Source organism: Macrotis lagotis, chromosome 1, assembly GCF_037893015.1.
Source record: "Macrotis lagotis isolate mMagLag1 chromosome 1, bilby.v1.9.chrom.fasta, whole genome shotgun sequence".
Taxonomy (NCBI): Eukaryota; Metazoa; Chordata; class Mammalia; order Peramelemorphia; family Peramelidae; genus Macrotis; species Macrotis lagotis.
In genome coordinates, this window is record NC_133658.1 from 228,416,844 (window position 1) to 228,437,911 (window position 21,068).

Consider the following 21,068-nt stretch of genomic DNA (forward strand, 5'->3'; position numbering starts at 1 on the left):
AATTATCGGCAGGTGTTATTATTGGGGAGTGAGATGGAGAGTGGGTGGATGGGAAATTAGGGGTTGGGTAAATGGACCTGGAGGAGGCGAGAGTAATGAGAGGACAGGTGGTAGGAGGCAGATGATGAAAGAAATGGATGGTAGAATCAACAAGAGATTGTTGCCAGGACAGATTTCTCACTGATCAATTCTTTCTTGGGCTCCTCTGACCATGTAGACCAGATCAATGAATCCTGGTAGGGGAGGGTGGACCATGGGTGAGCATGGTCCAGATTAAAGGACATCAAATTCAGGATGAATGCATGCAGAGAAAAGACACTGGGGTAAAAGAGGGAAGAGTGATCCAAAGTCATCCAGATGATGAATGATAATTTTATAAGGAAGCCAATGCTTCCCAGATCTCCATTCCATTCCAGCCCTCCTTTTAGCCATGTCTGTATGTCATAATAACACTTGGAGGAATTGTGGGAAGTCAGAGTTAGACTGGGAACAGAGTTAGAAGGGATCAGAGCTAAGTTAGTTCAACCAATATTACCTCAACAGAACTTTCTTAATCTAGAATATGCTTATTCAATCTATTTGGAAGTCTACAAATAAAGGGCAACCCATTGCAACTTTTAAGAGGCCACCATGAACATCTGTCACTAAAAAGGTGGGCCTTGATCTCTCAGTTAAGAGTGAATGGGTGAGATGAGCAGAACCAGAAAAACACTGTATACCGTAACAGCAGCATGGGAGTGATGATTAGCCTTGAAGGACTTGCTCATTCCATCAGTGCAACAAGCGGGAGCAATTTCGGACTGTCTGCATGCAAAGGAGAGTGCCATCTGTATCCAGTTAAGGAACTGTGGAGTTTGAACAAAGTTCAAGGACTATTCCCTTTAATTTAGAAAAAAACAGATATCTTATTGTCTGATCTTGTTACTTCTTAGAATTCTTGTCTCTTCTCTAAGGATATAATTTCTCTCTCATCACACCCAATTTGGATCAAGGTACAACATGGAAACAAAGTAAAGACTGACAGATTGCTTTCCATGGGGGAGGTGGGGGGGAGGGAAGTAAGATTGGGGGGAAAATTGTAAAACTCAAATAATATCTTTAATAAAAATTAATTAAAAAAAGAATGAATGGGACTCCAGTTATCCTAAGCCAACAATATAATTCTAAGGGAAAAAAAATTCCTTTGGAATCTGCTGATTCATGCGTTATTAGAATATTAGAGTCTTATAGACCATTTTAGTTCAAACCCCCTCTTTTACAGATGAAAACACTGAGGCACAAGAGAGAGAAAATGATTTACCTGAGAACATACTTCTATGGTGACAAAGGCATGACTTAAACCCAAACCTCTTAGCTCCTAGTATGTAGCTCTCCTCTCATACCATGACCATATTGCCACCCAGGCAATCTGGGCTGGGCTGGATTAATATCTTGGATCAGGGTTATAGGATTGGAAAAGAATTGTTGGGAGGGAGAAGGAAGGGGGGAAAGCAAGAAAGAAGGTCCAGTGAAGAGTAGCAGGTTACAATAAGGAAAGGAATGGGGTGTGTAGCACACATACAATACTGGCTTTCAACACTGCCACCTGTGAGACAAATGTGGGAGGGAGACGCCCAGATTCAGAACTATGGGGAGTGAGATAAAAACTAAGTAAGTATACATCAATTTTGATGCCTTGGGTGATCCCAGTGACTTATTTTCTATTATCAACTTTCCTGAGCCCTCAAGTCAAAGAAAGCACTGAATCACAGAATCTCAGAGTTGGGAACTATTTCAGAGGCCTTATAGTCCAATCCTTACCATTACTGGCAAGCAGTCAGTCAGCCCTTGCTTGAAATCCTCCAGTTGGGAAAGAGAAGTAGGTATGGGTGGAGATGGGAGGAAGCAGCTCAATTCATTTTTTGGATAACTATATCTGCTAGATAATTTTCCTTAATCAAGCCTAATTTTGCCTTACTGTAGCTTCCTAATTCTGCTTTCTAGGGCTAAGTAGAGTTTATAGATTATTTCTTTTTTCATTCCAGCTTGATCTCTTCCAGTAATTTTTTTTAAATTTTTTGAATTCTTGTTATTTTTCTTAAAAGGACTAATTGAAGTTTACCTTTTTAAATGAATGAATAAATAATAGTGACTTTGGACTTCCAACTAAAGATTATCTGGTCTAGCTCTTTCATTTTGTAGACAAAGAAACTGAGTTTCAGAAAGGTTAAATGAATTGCCCACAGTAATGCAAATAGTAAGTGGCAGAGACAGGACCTGTTGATATTTCTTAGTATTTTAAGGTTTGCAAAATATTTTACATACAATATGATCCTCAAACAATTTGAAGTAGGTAATGCAAAGATTATTTTCTCCATTCTACCAATGAACAAAGTGAGGCTTCAAAAAGAGACTCTTCCCAGCATCTATCTAACAAGGATACCTGGAAAACCACTTCTCCCTAGTCATTTTCATGTAGGGTAACACAGAATAGAAACATGGAAGGAATCTGAGATATTAGAATCTTCAAGGCAGGTCTGTGAACACTCACCCTTATGTCCACAGGTTCATTATCATCCCCCAAGAAGTCGAGGGAGGCAATACTGGGCATTGTGAAGACAGCAGAATTGCTCAGGTTGAGATGAAAGGAAGCACCATCTAGATCTTGTGGCTGCACCCTGATCTCAATGAAAGAAAACAATCCCCAGCGAGAGAGAAGAGGAAAATCAAAATTAGATGAATACTTATCCCTAAATCCTTTCACTACAAACCCAGCAACCTTTCCACTAAACTCCCAATAGTCTTTTGGTCAATAAAAGGCTCCCAGTGAAGGACCAAGGCCTTTCCTGAGGATACTGAGAACTTGCCATTACCTGTTGATATACATGGAGATGGTGGGTACACTCAGCATGGTGGGATGTTCTCTAGGAGGTCTTCCCAGTAAGAGGGCACTCTGTAGATTCTCCAAGGTACTGAGCAACTGTGCAATCACCTACCAAGACAGGGAAGCATAGTCAGTCCATCTGTTCATCCTAGGCTCAGATTTCTCTACTACAAGACATGTAGTATAGAAATACAGAATGGTTCACAAAAGGAAGTCCATTCTCCCCTCTGGTTTAGGCTAGACTTGGTCAAGCATGTCTCCCACAGGAGTGAAAAGGATAGTTTACGGATATTTTAACAAGGAGGAGCAGTAAGATGGTCTCACTGTCCCCAACAGTTCCCTGTTGACAACGAGTGTATCCACTGGCATCTCATCCTGAACCCCACTGAAAACTGGTGCCTCCACTCTGATGATTATCTCTAATTTATCCTGTATGTAACTTGTTATCTCTCCCTTTAGACTGCGAGCTTCTTGAGAGAAGGAGCTGTCTTTTGCCTTTTTCTGCATCCTCCACATTTAGTACAATGCCTAGCCCATAATTGAATGATGCCACCACAGAACTAGTGTTGTGTTCTGAGTAACTGTGCTTCCCAGCTTGTCCCATCTTCAGAAACCTTCCCACAAATCCTGTCAGGTATCTATGAAAGACAATGCCTTTTTCCATGACAATGACCTGGTTGGTATCAGAGCCCAGTGGCTCCTGAGGCTCCTGACTCTTCGATGCTTCAAGTACATTTCCCACTGCATGAAATAGGTGCATGGCCATCATCTGGTGCTTCTGCATGACAGTGTCATCCTCAGGGCTAGACATTCCTATTGCCAGAGACTTGCTGACATTCCAAAGCACATGGCTGGCCACCAGCTGGTTGCCCAAAAAGGAAAGGGAAAGTTAGTTGAGGACAGAATTAAGCAAAAGTTGACTGACCCCAAGGATATAGCATTCCAGTGGTAAGCCACGAGCATCATCTCCTCCACACCACAGGAACTTGTAATGCTTAAATGAGGATATTCTGTAGGACCTGACTAGAATTTTGATTGGTTTGACTTGTATTATAATTACATGTGTGTGTCATATCTCTCCCACTGTCTATAAGGATAGGAACCACACTGCCCTTTCTCAACCTGTTGAAATCCTTCTCTTCTATCAAGACCCAGCTGAAAAGCTATCACTACCATCAAACTTTCCCTGATTTCTACAGTCAAAAGGGCTCTCTCATTCTCAAATTTTTCTAGGGAACTTTATCTAAATCTGTTCTTCCCCCCTTCTTTTATTCCACTTCACCATACTATTTTTTTTAGGTTTTTTTGCAAGGCAAATGGGGTTAAGTGGCTTGCCCAAGGCCACACAGCTAGGTAATTATTAAGTGTCTGAGACCGGATTTGAACCCAAGTACTCCTGAATCCAGAGCCGGTGCTTTATCCACTGTGCCACCTAGCCGCCCCACCATACTATTTTATGTTCCTTATTATGTCTTCCCCTTCCAGTAACCAGTCCCCTCTGCCCTATCCATGAGACTACCAGCTACTTGAGGGAAGGACTCTGATTTAATTTTTGTATTTACAACTTCAGAGTAGATAAAAGGCTCCCTTGGAGTAAGCAAGACCAGGGTTCAAACATTGCCTCTGACATAGGTAACCATGAGCAAGTCACTTAGTGCTCAAGGTCCCAAGCTACTCTCAAAGACTGAGTTATAGATGAGTCACTGATATGCATCAATGGAAGGAAACTTTCCACATTAGGTGATTCCTGTGTCAAGGAAATCACAAGTAAGTCCAGGGCCTGCCTTCTGTCAAATATCCCCAGCTACAAGAACAGAGCAATGAGCATGGAAACCACTTAATAAATGTTTGTTGAACTGACTTTATTTTTGTATCCCTCATGCTGCCCAGTGCAAGGTTTTGCTTAATAAACATTTGCTATTTAGACACTGCTGTTAAATATTTCCAAATAAAGGCCAGACCATGCAGGTTAGATTGCTTGAAGGTCAGACCCTCCAGACCCTACATCCATGACTATATACCAGTAAAACTGGTCACTATTGTGCCTACCCCCCTCCACAAGTTTGCCTCATCTCTTTTTCTAATCCTAAACTAATGCATCCCTAAATAGGAGAGAACAGGCCTATAGGAGAGCATGAGAAAGCCTGGCACCTACCAGGAGCAAATGTGGGAGGATAAGAGAGCATCCACTTAAGCAAAGTAACTGGCATTCATCAGGGCCCTCCCCATGAGCCTGGAAGACTAAGCTGCTTGAGAAGGGAAAGCAGAACCAAGAAGCACAGGAATATTTTTTACATGTGGTAGATTCAACTGCTCCATCTCAAAATGTGTGTGTATGTGATGTACTATCTACTGATCTGACCCTTGTCAAGTCAATGTCTCTGAGCCTCAGTTTCTCCATCTATAAAATGATGGGATTCAACTAGGTGTCTTCTAAAATCACTTCCAGCTCTCAGTCTCTAACCCTGAAACCCTCTCAGTACATATTCTTTAATGGCTGTGTGACTTTTGTGTAAAGAATATTGAATTTGGAGTCAAAGGTCCTGGATTCAAATTCAAGATCTGATCATTGCTAGCTGTATGATCAAAAAAAAAGTCATTTTATTTTGCTTGATTTCTGCCTCTATAAAATGGAGGAGGTGGGTGGAATGATTTCTAACACCCCTTCCAGGTAAAAGTCTGGTGGTCCTTTCTGAACTTTGTCCTCTAAATGCCATTCCTAAGATTAGTTGCTTAGAAAGAGTTCTGAGTTTGAAGCCAGGAGACCTGGTTCTTTGACTTAATGCCTGTATGACATTGAGAAACCCACTATTCACCTTTTTGGGGTCTTAATTTCCTCAACTGTAAAAGAAAAGATTGGACAAAATGGTTTCTGAAGGTGTTCCTATATTTATGCCCTGGAATGTAGGAAAGGCTATGTAGCACCTCAGCCTCACAATACTTTGAGGGGTACAAACAAGGAAATTACTCTTTCCCTGAAGAGGCTGACTCAGTCTTTCACAAGGGCCCCCTTCCCCACCTTCTAAAGAGGGGAAGGTATCCTTGGAATCCTTATCTGGTGCCTCCTATCTTCATCATTCAAAAATCTTCAAAGTCTCAACCAAGTCCCTTCAGTTATCCTGAAGCCAACTTTCTCTTATTCCACTATATCTTGACAGTTTCCCTACCTAGCCTGGTGAGATGGAAGGCTCTGATTGCTAAGAGTATTTTTGCCATTAACTTGATTATGACTTTACTGTAGCTACTTCAGCTTGATTTAATTTAACCAACATTTATTTAGTGGGAGGCAAATAACCTACCATGTGCTAGAAACTGATAAGTTCTTTGCAAATATTATTTAATTTGATATTTATAATAACTCTGTAGAGTGGGTGCTGATATTACCCTTATTTTACAGCTGAAGAAACTGAGGCAGACAGAATTTAAATGACTTGCCTGGGATCATATAGCTAGGAAAAATCCAATGCCATATTTAAACTCTGAGTCCCTCTGACTCTGACTTAGTGCCCTATTCCTTGCATCACGTAGTTGCCTCCATTATTATAATTGTCATTATTATCAAGTGTTGGCTATGAACTAGGTCTTAGGGAGAGACAAAGTTTAGATAAAATCCAATCTTTGCTCTCAAGAAGTTTATCATCTAGTAGGGAAGAAGGGGGGGGCACTGAAAATCAATGTGGGAATGTTGCATGCCAACAAGGTCCTTATTAAGATTAAATAATATAAATTTGCAGAGAAGTCATTCAGTGTGGTTTTGTGATTTGGGGGTAAGAACAGAGGAGGCAGACAAGTGAGCTTATTTAGAGGCAGAAATCTAGCAAAGGCAGGAATGATGAAGGATCAAGGAAGCAAGGGAATCAAAGGTGGAAGAGGATGATTTGTTAAAATCATTGACTATAGGCTTGACTGAGCTGAGAAAACATGAAGGTATAAAAAAGTCTAAAAGTCACAATAATGGTGGAAAACAACTATGGGAAGAAGGAAATGGAGAAAAATAGAAGAAAAGGAGATTGTTTCTAGAGAGGAGAATTTCAGTATCCAGGATCATTTCCTATCTTTGGGTGGGTTACTTCTTCTGTGCTAAGGTACCCTTAAATTTAGAAGGTGATTACCATAACAACACACTTTCAGCAGATAAATACAATTGTTTAGTACCTTTTATTGTTCAGTCATTTTCAGTTGTGTCCATCTCCTCGGATTCCATTTAGGGCTTTCTTGGCAAAAGATTTAACATTTCCTTCTCCAGCTCATTTTATAGATGATGAAACTGAGGTAAACCGGGCTAAATGACTTGCCCAGGGTCACACAGGTAGGAAGTGTCTGAGGCCAGATAGGAAGATGAGTCTTCCTGACTCCAGGTCTAGTACTCTATCTCCACTGTTCCACCTAGCTAACCTGCTTATAGTACCCAGTTAAGAATCATTAGTTAAAATAGGAACTACCGCCGCTTCCTCTCCATGACTGCTCCCTCTCCCCATTCCCTTATTCCAGGACAGATTTCCCTCAATGCTTTTACTCTGTGCTAAGGTCTCTTCCTATTTCCCCCACCCCAATCCAATTTTAGACTGCTTGCCCTAAGTATGAAAAAATGCTTGTTATGCCTAGCATATGACTGTGTTTAAATGTGGTGTCAGATTGCTTACTAGCTGTGTGAACCTGAGCAAGTCACTTATCCTCTACTTCAGTTTCCTAAACTGTAATAACAGCACCTCCTCCCTTCTAAGGTGGTTGTGAGATCTAGATTGGTCTAGATTAATAATTCTCAAACTTTCTTTTATCTTAGGACTGTTTTATATTCTTAAAAATTATTGAGGATCCACCCCTGCCAAGAACTTTCATTTATATGGGTTATATCTATCAATGTTTATGATATTAGAAAACATCTTAGTATCATTATGAAAAATAGTTTTGATCTCTTGGATCCCTTGAAAGGGTCTTGGGCACTCCCAGGAGAACCTGTTCACATTTTGAGAACTATTAGACTAAGTGAACTTAGGTAATCACCAAGAGATCTGATTTATATGAAGTTCTTGGATATCCAGAAGCACAGATGTCTCTCACTCATTACAAAGGGAAAAAAAAAAAAACAACTTGAGGAAATTCAACATGCATCAAGAAAATGACATTAACAGCATTTAACAGGTTTATAAAAATGCTTTCTGGGTCCACAGCTTCCCAGGCACTGCTGTGTCAAGAGGGAAGGAACCAGGACACCCAGAGACCCCTAATACCTGAGGACATGGGTGTGAACATATTCCCTTCAACCCTGGGTAGAAGAGAGTGAAAGAGTTTTCATTCCTACTTTACAGACTAGTAACTGTGGCATAGTGAGGTTAATTTGCCAAGGAATCATTTGTAAACGTGAGATTCAAACTGGAGTCTCACTGCACTGTGCCAACCTTGCGACTGTCCTAAAAAATCTAGGAACCCTAACTGCTTACAAAGTCACAGAATCAAAGTTACAAATCAACTGTCCTTTGCTTTAAGAAATGATAATACTTTAAACAAAATAGTAATACAAATTTCATTCATAAAAAGTCATAAGATCCACAAGAACACAAAAAGAAATTTTAATTATCTCTGGGATTAAATTCTGACCATGCCAGGATCATAGATGTAGAGTTGGAAGGTATATTATATACCAATGCGTTCAACTCCCTAATTTTATAGAAAAGAACACTGAGGCTGAAAAAGGTGACCCCAGGCTTCTTTGACTCCAAATAGGCTGAAGGACCTTGTATGCATACATGAAGGGTAGAGGACAGGGTGGGAGTTGGGATGCTGCTGACCTGGGCTGAAGGGGAGAGCTCTTCATGGCGGAAGGTGACATCCTTCAGGGCCTCTGCCATTCCCAGGGTCAACTGCATTTCGTCATCAGGAATAGAAGCTAGGGTCCTCAACATGAGCTCTCTAATCTTAAAGTGGAAAAAAGAAGTTACAAAGAGTTAATAAAGTGTTTGTTGGATGGATTAAAAAAAATGATTAAGGTATACTGTATATAAATGCTAATTAAGACTAATTACTACAAAATCATATGTTAAGCCTTTTTTGGCAAAAACTTGAGAACTGATGCTTTTCACAATAACAGAGATCCTCCACTGATCTCCAAGGTTGTCACAAATCTCTTAGTTATAATTACTTTCACTGTCTTCACTTAAAAACATATATTCTGTTCTCTAGACATAGCACTCTTTGGATAGAGATGTAGAAATCAAAGATAGTTGTAAAATTTGTGTCTATTTTCCAAGACTCAACCATCAAAGGTGTAGGGACAAATAGGAGACCCTCAGAGTCTCAAGGTTTTTTTTAATATGAGGAGAACTGAACTTAGAGTGTTTCCAGCATTTCTTCTATTCCTAGGGGCAACATGATATAAAATAAAAAAAAAAACACTGACATAAGGCCTGAGCTCTATCCTTGACTCTGCCTCTAATTCAGTGTATAAAAGTCTTTGTCCCTTTCTGGACGTCAGGGTCCTCCCCTGTAAAAAGAGTCAGTTGAATCAAATGGGCTTTAAGCATCTTCCTAATGCTTCATTTTTCATTCTATCCTTTTAGATTAGTGGGGACCTCACTTGGTCTGAGGAGCAGCTAAGAGGGGCTGAGGTAGGCCAATATGGGCCAGAAATCTGCCACTCCCCTGTCATAGAAATGACAATCCGAGGTTGGGGTTGACAGGGCCCTTGGAACACAGAACGCAAAGGAACTTTAGAACATACATTAACAGAACTGGAGTAGGGGAAGAGCAGACTTTAGAGATCATTTAGTCTAGCCCTTTAAGTTTATCATTGAGAAAACTGAGAAGAGACTTGATTAAGGCCATTCAGTGATTTGGTATCAGAGCTAGATCTTGAATTTGGGCCTGCTGATCCCTATTACAGGGTTCTTCCCATGACTCAAATCTGACTGGTAGTTCTTTGGTTGGTCCATCCTTTTATCAGTGAGGGAAACCATTGATATGACCTAGAAGGAAGCTCTTTTCTTTGCATTCTTTTGAGGAACCCTGAGCTCATCCTAGTAGGTATGGTTGCAGGGTCCCTGATGCCAGGGTCTACAAGAGATCCATAGCTTCCCAGGCACTGGGAAGGGACCTAGGACATTCAGGGTTCCCTAATACCTGAGATCATGGGGTTGAACTTATATATTACAATCCTGAATGGAAGAGAGAATCCTAAAGTGAAAAAAAATTCAGAAAATAACCCCAAAGTTTAACTTAATGAAGGCAGCATAATTCATTCAGGGGAAAGAGAATTGCATTTGAAGGCAGAGGATACTCTTTTGCTACTTTCTATTGGATGTAATCCACTTTATCCTGCTAGGCAACATTTTCTTCATTTACCAAATTATAACATTGAACTAGGCAGCCTCTTAGATCCCTTCCCTCTATAAGTCTGTTTTGCCCTATTGAAGGGGAAGAGGAAATGTCATAAATGTGAAGGATCATAAGGACAGGAAACTTGGGTTAAATTCCTCCTCTGCTTCCTGCTACCTGTGTGACCTTGGACAATTTATATCACTTCTGTGGTTTTAGTGTTGTCATCTGTAAAATGGGATTATGTGTATGCATGAATGAGTAAAAAGGGATCTATTAAATATCTGTTGTTTTGGGCATTATACTGGTATCAAATGAGGAGTTGGAGAGATGACTAGATGATCTGTAAAGTCCCTTTCAGTTTTAAGTCTTATGACTCAATAACTTTTTCATGACTATGGTCAGATATCTCTAAAGCCTAACTCCTCCTTGCCTTGGCAGAGGTTTACTGTTCCAAGGGTTTGTCTTTTACCACCCTACAAAAGAGAAACTACATCAAGGACCTCTTGTGCAGGACTGGCTCTCGGAGGTGTACGGAAGCCTTCATCCAGGTCTTTCAGATTCAAGATGGAGGACAGTGACTTAGACAGTTGGATAAGTGCCAGACTGCTGTTCTTTCCTATTGGTATGTTGCTTATCTTCTCTGACATCAACTCATGGAGTATCCGGTTTCCCTTAATTATGTCTTCTTGTTCTACCTGAATGGGAAAAATCAACAAGACTGGGAGAGACAGAGAAAGGTGGCCTGGTCTCCTGTACTCCATGGCCAGAACCATAAATTGTGAGCTTTCTTTTAGAAAATATAATAGCAAACCCCAGCAAATTTAGCATGGGGTGAGTGAAAAGCAATGATGTGAAATCAACAGAGAATGTAAGAGTCAAAGAAAATCCATACTAAGAAACATTGGCATTGGAAATTATTTGCAGTGAATATAGAATATAAAAAGAGCTGACATTTCAGAATCTATAAGAAACTGATATCTATTCAAAAGGATGATACATATGCCATGTTGGAAAAATGGTCATATAACAGATACTTAAGGAAGGTAGGAATACAAATAGCTTGTAATCACATTAAAGTTAAGGACTTTGGGGTTTTTCTCATCTCATCATGTATCATCTCGGAGTTTCATTTTCCTCAATTGTAAAATGAGACTAATGGACTCAATGACTTCTTAGATCCTTTCCAGCTCTGAATTTATTAGTCTATGTCCCAGTTCTCAAATAATCAGGCCTACAAATGAAAATAATAACTCATATTTATGTATTTCTTTAAGGTTCACAAAAACATTTTCCATAGTTTATTAACTCAACTTATCCATACAATAACCATCTGAGGAAAGTATAATTATTAATGTCATTTAAAAAATAAGGAAACCAAAGATGAGAAATTAATAATGTCACATCCAAAGCCCTATCCACTATAGCACACTGCCCCTTCCTATTCTAGTTCTATTATTTGCTAGAAATATAACTTTGGGCAAATTACTTAACCTCTCTAGACCTCAATTAATACATAAGTAAAATGATGAGATTGGATGTTAACTTATGAGGTCCTTTCCTGCTTTGGGAGGAAGGAAGAAAGAAGTGGGAGTCAGAAGACATTACCTACCTTGACTGTTAAGTGAGTATGGGCTGTGTCTCCAGCCTTATTAGCAACAGAAATGAGGATCTTCAGAATGAAGTTATTTTCTTCCTCTCCAAGTGGCAGATAAACTGATGGGAGTTCTGACTTGTGACCACAATAGAGGCATGAATCTAAACATATGAAGATGAAGAGTCAGGGGAAAGAACATTCTCCAAGTTCTGGAAAACTTGTTATAGGAAACTTTTGTAGGGAAACCTACACTATGTATCACAGAAGCACAAACACACATAACAAAATGCTAGTGGTGTAATTGTAACCTTTCCTAAATGCAGTCATAATTTTCAGACTCTCCTATCACAGAACAAATTTTACAAAAATCTGTTAAAACTAAGTGGAAAAAATGATTAATATGGAATTATTTTATATGGTTGCACCTATATCAGAATGTTTAGCATCTCAGAGAGGGAGGGAACAGGAAGGAGTGAGGGATAGAATTTAGAACTCAAAACGAAAAACGTTAAAAAAATTGTTCTTACATATAATTAGGGGGAAATTTTAAATATTATTTAAAAAGCCTACTGTGATGCCCATTTGAAAATTTTATCAGGGTTCATTTTTATATCTGTATAGCTATCACCTTTGGAGTCAGACTGTCTGTCCTCTAAAAAAGACATCATGGAAATCTGGAAAACCAGAAGTGTCTGTGCAGATAGTACCCAGAGTTCACCACATTCCTGTCTTTTCTGATGCTGATTTTTTACCCAGTTAGTAACCATGAGAGGAACCTTATAGATGGTAATCTCAACCATGATTGAGCTTAAGTCATAGCTTCTTGTGACAATGTGGAACAATGGAAATGGGCTTAGATGCTGATTTGCCTGTTAGAATTCCATCTCTCTAATTTATTTGGTGTGATCTTGGACAGATCACTTAAACTCTTTGGACCTCAGTTCCTAATCTGAAAATCGAGCAGGTTGGACTCTGTAGCCTCTAAGGTTCCTTCCAGCTCTAAAACCATATTCCTTTTAGCTATATCTATGATCCAATGACAATAAAATTTCCTTTTCTCTAGTGCAAACCATGCCAGGAGCAGCTAATTTCATTGTCTCCACCACCTTCATCCATTCATTCTTGTGCAAATTTTCTCTCCAGAAGAATCCAGGATGAGGAGGAAGAGAATATTTGAAAAATTCAACCTAACTTCCCTTAGGGCAAGATGGGATCACAGGATCATAGATTTAGAGTTAGAAGTGATCTTAGGGATTTTATAGCCATTTTAAGACTTATCTCTTTAAGAGATAGTATGGTATGGGAAAAGATCATTGGCTTTTAAGTCTGAAGATCCAAGTTCAAATCCCACTTTTTTTATTTGCTACCTGCATGACCTTAGATGTCACTTAATCTCCCTTCTCAGTCTAGAGTCTATGACATGAGTCGTATCATTTTATACCTAGCCTCTATCTCTCTGTAACAAAGGAATGAAGGAATGCCTCTTGTGTACTGATATTTGAGCTAAAATTCAAAAGAGAGCCCAGAGTCCTAAAGAGAGATGAGGAGAATCATTTCATTGATGTGAATGTTCCATAAAATCACAACCTATCTATGCCCACCCATCTTGTATGATTGTCTTTTTCTTTTAATGTCATTTTAACACTTGGGCCTGTGTTTCTTTGGTAATGGACACTCCTTCCCCCAATACAGTAATGCAGTTCACTACTTGCTCTAAAATTTATAGTGTGAAGATCACAAAGCCAAGATTTTTCCAAGATTAAACTGGAACCTAGATCTTTCTGACTCCAAAGCCAACTTCCTATCCATTGGGCCATGCTGTGTCTCTTCTGTCCATTAATAAGCATTTATTAAGTAGGTGGATAGAGCACTAGCCTTGGAGTCGGGAGGACCTGAGTTCAAATTGAGCCTCAGACACTTGACATTTACTAGCTTGGGTAAGTCATTTAACCCTGATTGCCTCACATCCTGGGCCAGCTCCAATAGTCTTGATTCATATCCATCTCCTGGACCCAGATGCTCTAGAGGAGAAAGTGAGTCTGGTGACTTAGCACAATACCTCCTCACTCAAATCCAATTCATGTGCAAGCCATGACATCACCTCCCTGATGTTATGGTCTTCAAGAAGGAAGGACAAACATCATAATCAAGAGCCAGATACTGTATTAGGCACTTAGAATACAGAGACTAAAATGAAACTGTCCCTGCCTCAAAGAGCCTTTATTCTACTGGGGAAGATCATATGTATGCATAAAATAAATTCAAGAATACAGTATAAATTTAAGCATATATATATATATATATATATGCATATATATATGTATATATATATATGCATATATATATATATATATATATATATATATATATATATATATAATATGTGATAATTTAGAAAGAAATGACACCAGCAATAGAAGGGATAAGAAAGGTTTCATGTAGAAGGTAGGACTTGAGCTCAGTCTAGAAATAAATAATGGATTTTCTTTGAGGCAGAGGTAAAGAATGAAAAGGCACAGAGAGATAGGAGATGGAATGCTCTGTTTTAAGAAGGCTGGTTCTACTTTTGATAGCCCATACTCTGATAGTCCAGGTTAGAGGTGATGAAGATAAGGTGATCTGGTAACACTTGGGTGGGAGAGAGGAGGAGGAGAATAGAGGGGAAAATGTGGGGAGCAAGAGAAAGGAGGGGAGAAAGACAAGACAGGAAGGAAAGAGAGTGAATATTGTCAAGGTTGAAAACTTCAGAGAGTGAAGAACGGTGGTGCCCTCAACAGAATTGGTGGATTTAGGGGAAAATATGAGTTTTGTTTTGGACACATTGAGTTTGAGATGTCTATGAGATACCTCATTTTCAACTGAGCAAATGGAGGCCCAGAGCAGTGTAGAGGGATGAAACTGATGTTCGCACTCAAGTTCTCTGAGTTCAATTTGGGAAGAGAATGAGGATGTTTCTTTAAACTCCAAGTCTTGAGGTGGGTGTGACATCAGCAGAAGACAATCTGCCTGGATGCTAAGCATTGGCCCATCATCACTCTGTATGGAATTGAATATACACATTTTTTTGAATAGTAAAAGAAGGGTCTATTCCCATAGCACCTCAAGGGACCCATTTGATGTGAAAGGGTGGGTATCCAGAAATATAAAGATTTTTAAGAGTGCAAAGACAGCTGACTTCTGAGGGGAGGTTTTGAGATATTTGAGGGAGGAAGGAGCTCTAGTGTGATGGGTCTATATGGGCCAGTAACTAAAAAGTTGGTCCCCTGGGGAAGATAATTAACATCATTTGCTAGAGAACAGTAGAATAAGAGGAAAAGGAGAGACTGAGGAAGTCAGCAAAGCAGCTGGGCTTAGAATTAGAAAGAAGCCAAGTTTAAGAGGATGGTGGTCCTAGGAGGCAAGAGGACAGAGAGGTGACTAGTGATTCATAATAAGAAGTTGTTGAGGAAAGAGCAATAAAATACAAAGGGGTCCCTGAGGGGAGCACAAATATTAAGGCACAAACCTTGGCCTCATCAGCTTTGGGGAGGTCTCTGTCTTGACCTCATACATGCTTAGAAGTTTTTGAGTCAACTCAATCATCAATACGCATTATTAATCTCTGGTAGTGGTCCCTTCTCCCAATACAGCAATGCAGTTCACTACTTGTCTACTGTGAGTGAGGCACCATACTAAGCACTTCTAAGTAACTAAAATAAAATATTTAATAATATTTTAATTAAGAAAATTAAATCAAAACAAAATTTTGTTTGTGAAGTTATAATATTAATAAAATATTAAAATAATATGCTAGATACTAATACTAGATACTATTGATCACAGGTATGACTTGAATATGGTCAGTGAACTAGAGAACAAGTGACACAATAGACAGGGTACTAAAGAGCTGGGTTCAAATCCAACCTCAGACATTTAGTAGCTCTGTAACACTAAACGAGTCACTTAACTTTTGTCTACTTCAGTTTCCTCAATTGTAAAATGGGAATCAAAATAGCACCTACTTCCCAGGGTGGTTGTGAAGATCAAATAATATTATATTTATAAAGTGCTTAGCTTAGTGTCCAGCACATTGTAGACACTTGTTAAATAGTGCTTCCTTTCTTCCCCAAAATTTAACTAGGTTCTTTGAATTAGGAAAGAGTCTCTGATACAAGGATTAAATTGTCAGTCAGCCTCAGACTGATAATTAGGAGTTACGCTTTTACTGGTCCCAAATTTCATTCAAATTCCTCAGTCCCAGTCAAAGTTATCATGAATTGGATAGTCGAGACAAATAAGAAAAAAAACCTTGACCTAATTCCCAATCTCATATTTGTTCCTGCTCTTAGGTAGACATTGTGTAGGTGAATATATGTGGGCTTGGAAAGCTAAGATCCTTCTCTATCTTTCTTCTGCCCTATATTTTCTTTATACTAGTGGTAAGGGAACCTTCTTCTGCGAAGGGAAATCTCAGTAGGAAAAAAGAGACAAACAAGTAAACTGATGCTGAATGAAGTGAGCAGAACCAGGAGAATGTGTGATGATCAACTATGATAGACTTAGCTCTTCTCAGTAGCACAATGATCAAAGACAATTCTATAAGACTTGTATTGAAAAATACCATCCATATCTAAAGAAAGAACTATGGAGTCTGAATACAATCCAAAACATACTATTTTCAATTTTTAAAATTAGTTTTATGTTTTTCTTTTTTATGCTTTTCTCCCTTTTGTTCTGATTCTTCTTTCACAACATGAGTAATATGGAAATATGCTTAACATAATTGTACATATATATAAACTATATCAGATTATTCACTGTCAAAGGTGGGGGGGAAGGCAGAGAGGGAGAAAAATATGGAACTTAAAATCTTACAAAAAATGATTGTTGAAAACAATCTTTACCTGTAAATAAAAAAAAGAAAATGATAATTAAAAAGGATTTAGAATTGGAAGGAAGCTTAAATTTCAGCTATTGTTCACTTGTCTCCGACTCTTCATGACCCCACTTTGGGGTTTTCTTAAGCAAGGTTATTGGAGTGGTTTGCTATTTCCTTCTCCAACTCACTTTATAGATGAGGATCTGAGACAAACAGGTTGAGTGACTTGCCTAAGGCCATGAAACTGAGGCTAGATTAGAATTTATGAAGATGAGTATTTCAATTCTAAGTCCAGCGCTTTGTTCACTGCACCACCTAACCATCCATAAATTTCATTCACCCCTTTCACTTTGAATCCAAGAGGCAATGCCCAATATCCCACAAGCAGAAAAGAAGGTAGAAAACATTTCAGGCCAACATTTCTGATTCTAAATCCCATGTTCATTCTGTTCTGTTTTACTGTCTTTGACTGGTGGAAAGATACCCTTCTAGTATTTCCAAGATGAATTGAAAGATAGGAGCCTAGACTACCATTGGGGAATTCTTGACAGTGCAAACTTTATCCCCACATGGACAGTTCAATTTGTTCCTAAATTTCACACTAGACCCTGCAAAAATATAAAGAGTTCTGGACAGTCTCCACGGCACAACAAACAGAAAAGGGAGGTCCTTAGATCCCACCTGGTTTTAGGCAGAAACAATAGATGAGCAAACCAGGCTCTGCAGATGTGTTGCAGGAGATCCTAAAGCTTGTCAGAATGGTCCCTTGCTCTGGAATGACAGAACAAGCTGGAACTTTGGGGGGATAAAGGGTGCTGACAATGTAAGTCTGTTCTCCATAGGCCCACTTGGTCATTGCTGAAAATCAAAGAGAGGAAACTTCTTCAAAACCATCTCCCTGGGAACATGGAAAAACTTGTCAAATCCAGATATAAGAAAAGAGTTTATGACCAAACAAAAGAGAGGATCACAGGAAGTAAATGGACAATTTTGATTACATGAAATTAAAAAAGGTTTGCACAGACAAAACCAATGCAGTCAAAATAAGGACAGTAGAAAATTGGGGGAAAAAAGTTTTTACATTTTTCTATAAGGGTCTCACTTCTTATATACAGAGAATTCAGTCACATTTATAAAAAATAAGATCCATTCCACAATTAATGATGGTCAAAACTATATGAACAGGAAGTTTTCAGCAAAAAAAGAAATGAAAGCTATCAATATTTAATATCTAGAGAGAAATGCATATTAAAACTCTGAGGTATTGCCTCACAAATATCATATTGGCTAACATGGAAGAAAAGGTAAATGACAAATGCTGAAAGGGATGTGGAAAAGTAGGTAATGCATAATTGGAATTGTGAACTAGTCCAAATTTTTCTGTAGAGCAATTTGGAATTAGGTCCAAAGGGCTATTGAATAGTGCATATCCTTTAACCCAGCAATACCACTATTAGTTTCAAAGAGATCGAAGGGGTTAACTAGGCAGTACAGTGGATAAAGCACAAGCCCTCGAATCAGGAGGACCTGAGTTTAAATCCAGCCTCAGACACTTGACACTTACTTACTAGCTGTGTGACAAGTATGTCACTTAACCCAAATTACCTGGTCAAAAATAAATAAAAGAGATCATTGAAAAAGAACTTACCTGCTCAAAAATATTTATAGCAGCCTCTTTGTTGAGGCAAAGAACTAGAAATTGAGGAGATGCCCATCAATTGGGGAATGACTGAGCTAATTGTGTTATACAATTGAATACAACACTTTTTATGCTATAAAAAATGAGGGATGGGTTTAGAAAAACCTGGTGAAGAACTGATACAGAATGAAGTGAGTAGAACCAGATCACTGTACATGATAACAGCACTAGTATAATGATCAGCTATGAAAGACAGCTATTTTAATCAATACAGTGATTCAATACAATTTCAAAGGAATTCCAAAGGAAAAAAAAACCTGTCTACATCTAGAGAGAGAATTGATTAATTCTGAATACAAAGTAAAGCATCCTTTTTTTCACTTAATTCTTTGGTCTTTTTTTAAACAATATGGCTAATATGAACATATATTTTGCAATATAATTGCTATAATTATTGTTTGCCTTTTCAATAAAGATGGCAAGGGTTGGAGGAAGGTGGCCACTGGGAACTCAAAATTTGCAAAACTAAATGTTAAAGTATAATTATTTTTAAACCATCTTCCTGGATCCCATTCCTATCGTGCACTTTACCCAAGTACCAACTTTAGCTTAAGGTAGCTTGATTCTCCTGAATTACCTCTATTCAATGTTTTTTGTAAGCCTTAAAGTACAATAGAAATACAAGCTGTTGTTAGCTGCTATCTGTTATTATAGTTTGCAAACCCAGATCTTTACAAATTGGGTTTGCTTAAAGAGAAATGTTCCTGTATTATAAATGAGTGAACCTAGAAGAGGAGCAAATATTGGAGTCTAGATGTGGAACTGGACCAAAGCTATGGCTCTGAGGGGGAGTCATTGGTGACTGTGTACATACAAGGTCCTTGTAGGGAAAGCAAAAAGTCCCAGATGAAAGGATGGGAACTCCAAAAGGAGGCTCTTGGCTGATGGGGAGAAACAGGGTTTTTAATCAATGTTCCTTGTATGTAAAAGATGTGCTTTTGGGAGGAAATGCTTATTTAATAAATTGAAGAAACTCCTTTGTAAAGAAGATCATCATTCCTCAATTTATATAGGTTATGTGATATAGTAAAAATGGTAATCAATTTGGAATCAGCAAACTTGTGATACTAGCTGTAAGATACTGGACAACTGATTTAGAATAGAATTTAGAGGGGAAAAGGACATTTAAAGGTCAAGCCCCCTTATTTTATAGGTGACAGGTGAAAAGCCCTGGGATCATGGATTACTTAGAAGCCATTCAATCCTTCATTTTACAGATGAGGAATCTAAGATTCAGAGGTTATGTGACTTGTCAAAGATCACAGAGGTAGCAAGAGACAGAATCAAGATGTGAGCAAAGGTTTTCTGACTTGAAAATCGAATGGTTTTACTATTTAGCCTACCTCCAAAGTAGTTACTTGACTCTTAACTGTTCTGAGACTCAATTTCATCATATTATCATTTTTATAAGATTCTCATGAGGAAAGAAATTTTAAAATCTTAATGGACTATATTGACTTGTTTTTGTTGCTATTAGTAGAAAACTAAGATTTTCATATATTGGGTTTATTTAAAAGGAAGTACCTAAATACTAGAATAAATATAGAATTGAATAAATGCGTGAAATTCCCCACTCATATACCCAGAATATCCACTCTAGGACCTAGTGAGAATTCAAGGAAGGACTGACTTCTGAGCTTTCATGGAAATAACTACATATATATATATATATATACATATATATATATGTATATATATATAAAACTAATTAGATATATAGATATAATTATTGTTATAACCATATACATGCACATATGTATGTGTGCATGTATATATGTTACATACATATATAAATATACATATACATATATTTATGTTTATCTCCCATGAGAGGTATTGTAGCAAACTGGCTAAGAATGGGTTTGGAGTCAAGACAACCTATGTTCAGTTTTGTCTCTTGTCAGCATGTACCACCTGTGCGATCACTGCAAGTCACTCAACTTTTCAGAACTTCAGGCAATTCTCTGAGAAAATAAATTGCAGAGCAGATGCTGAGCTACATGGATAGAGGCCATTTCCTCACTAAGATTTACTTAAGTCAATGAATCACAGGTTCATTAAAAAATTCTTCTCATGTGCCTACCTGTGACTTTAATTCGAACTGCACCAGTGCCTGAGGCCTGGAGTTCAGACAGGAAGAAGCTGTTCATTAGCAAGCTGGTGGTATTCTGTTGTAGTAGCTTTAAGGTGCTCGGCCTAAATCCTTTGAGACCACAGATAGCAGGAAGAAGGTCCGCCTGAAACATTTATAGACCCTGAGTCCCTGTGTGGTACACAAAGCTCATGAATGGAACAGGGTACAAGTTTTTCTAATTCAACTTCTACCAAGATATCAGCCCAGGCGGTATCACAGAACCCCAACTCTGGCTCTGGCTTTCAGGACCCTGGCCAGCTGCTTGGAGATTACAAATGGCTTTCTTCTGTTCACCTAGAAAATCAGCCAGGAGCTTTCCCACCCTCCCAGAGTGACAAGACACACTTGCATTGTCCTTCTCACACTGAGAAGGCACATTGGGATATTTGTATACTAAGAACAGACCTCTCTTCTGTAACTTGGGGTCTCAGCAGTTTCATCAGGCACACCTAAAATGATCCGATGTTGTAATTTGGGTGGGGATTGGACAAAATGGCATAAACCTCATCCTATGGTTCTATCCCCTAAAATCCTTTTCTCAGAGAGATCACATCCCTGGGATCCTCCAGTATTATAGGTCATAGAGTTAAGCTCCAGTGGCTTCAT

General features: G+C 38.6%; 1 protein-coding gene across 1 annotated transcript in view; it reads right to left on the reverse strand.

Annotated features, from left to right (window-relative positions):
- The window catches only part of LOC141504613 (polycystin-1-like protein 2), a 157,984-nt gene that overhangs the window by 102,604 nt on the left and 34,312 nt on the right, over positions 1 to 21,068 (reverse strand). The window contains 8 exon segments of the mRNA XM_074209734.1: positions 2,531 to 2,657; positions 2,853 to 2,971; positions 3,537 to 3,725; positions 8,653 to 8,778; positions 10,678 to 10,872; positions 11,787 to 11,932; positions 17,311 to 17,487; positions 20,412 to 20,565. Of these exon segments, the coding sequence (XP_074065835.1) occupies positions 2,531 to 2,657; positions 2,853 to 2,971; positions 3,537 to 3,725; positions 8,653 to 8,778; positions 10,678 to 10,872; positions 11,787 to 11,932; positions 17,311 to 17,487; positions 20,412 to 20,565 (1,233 nt within the window).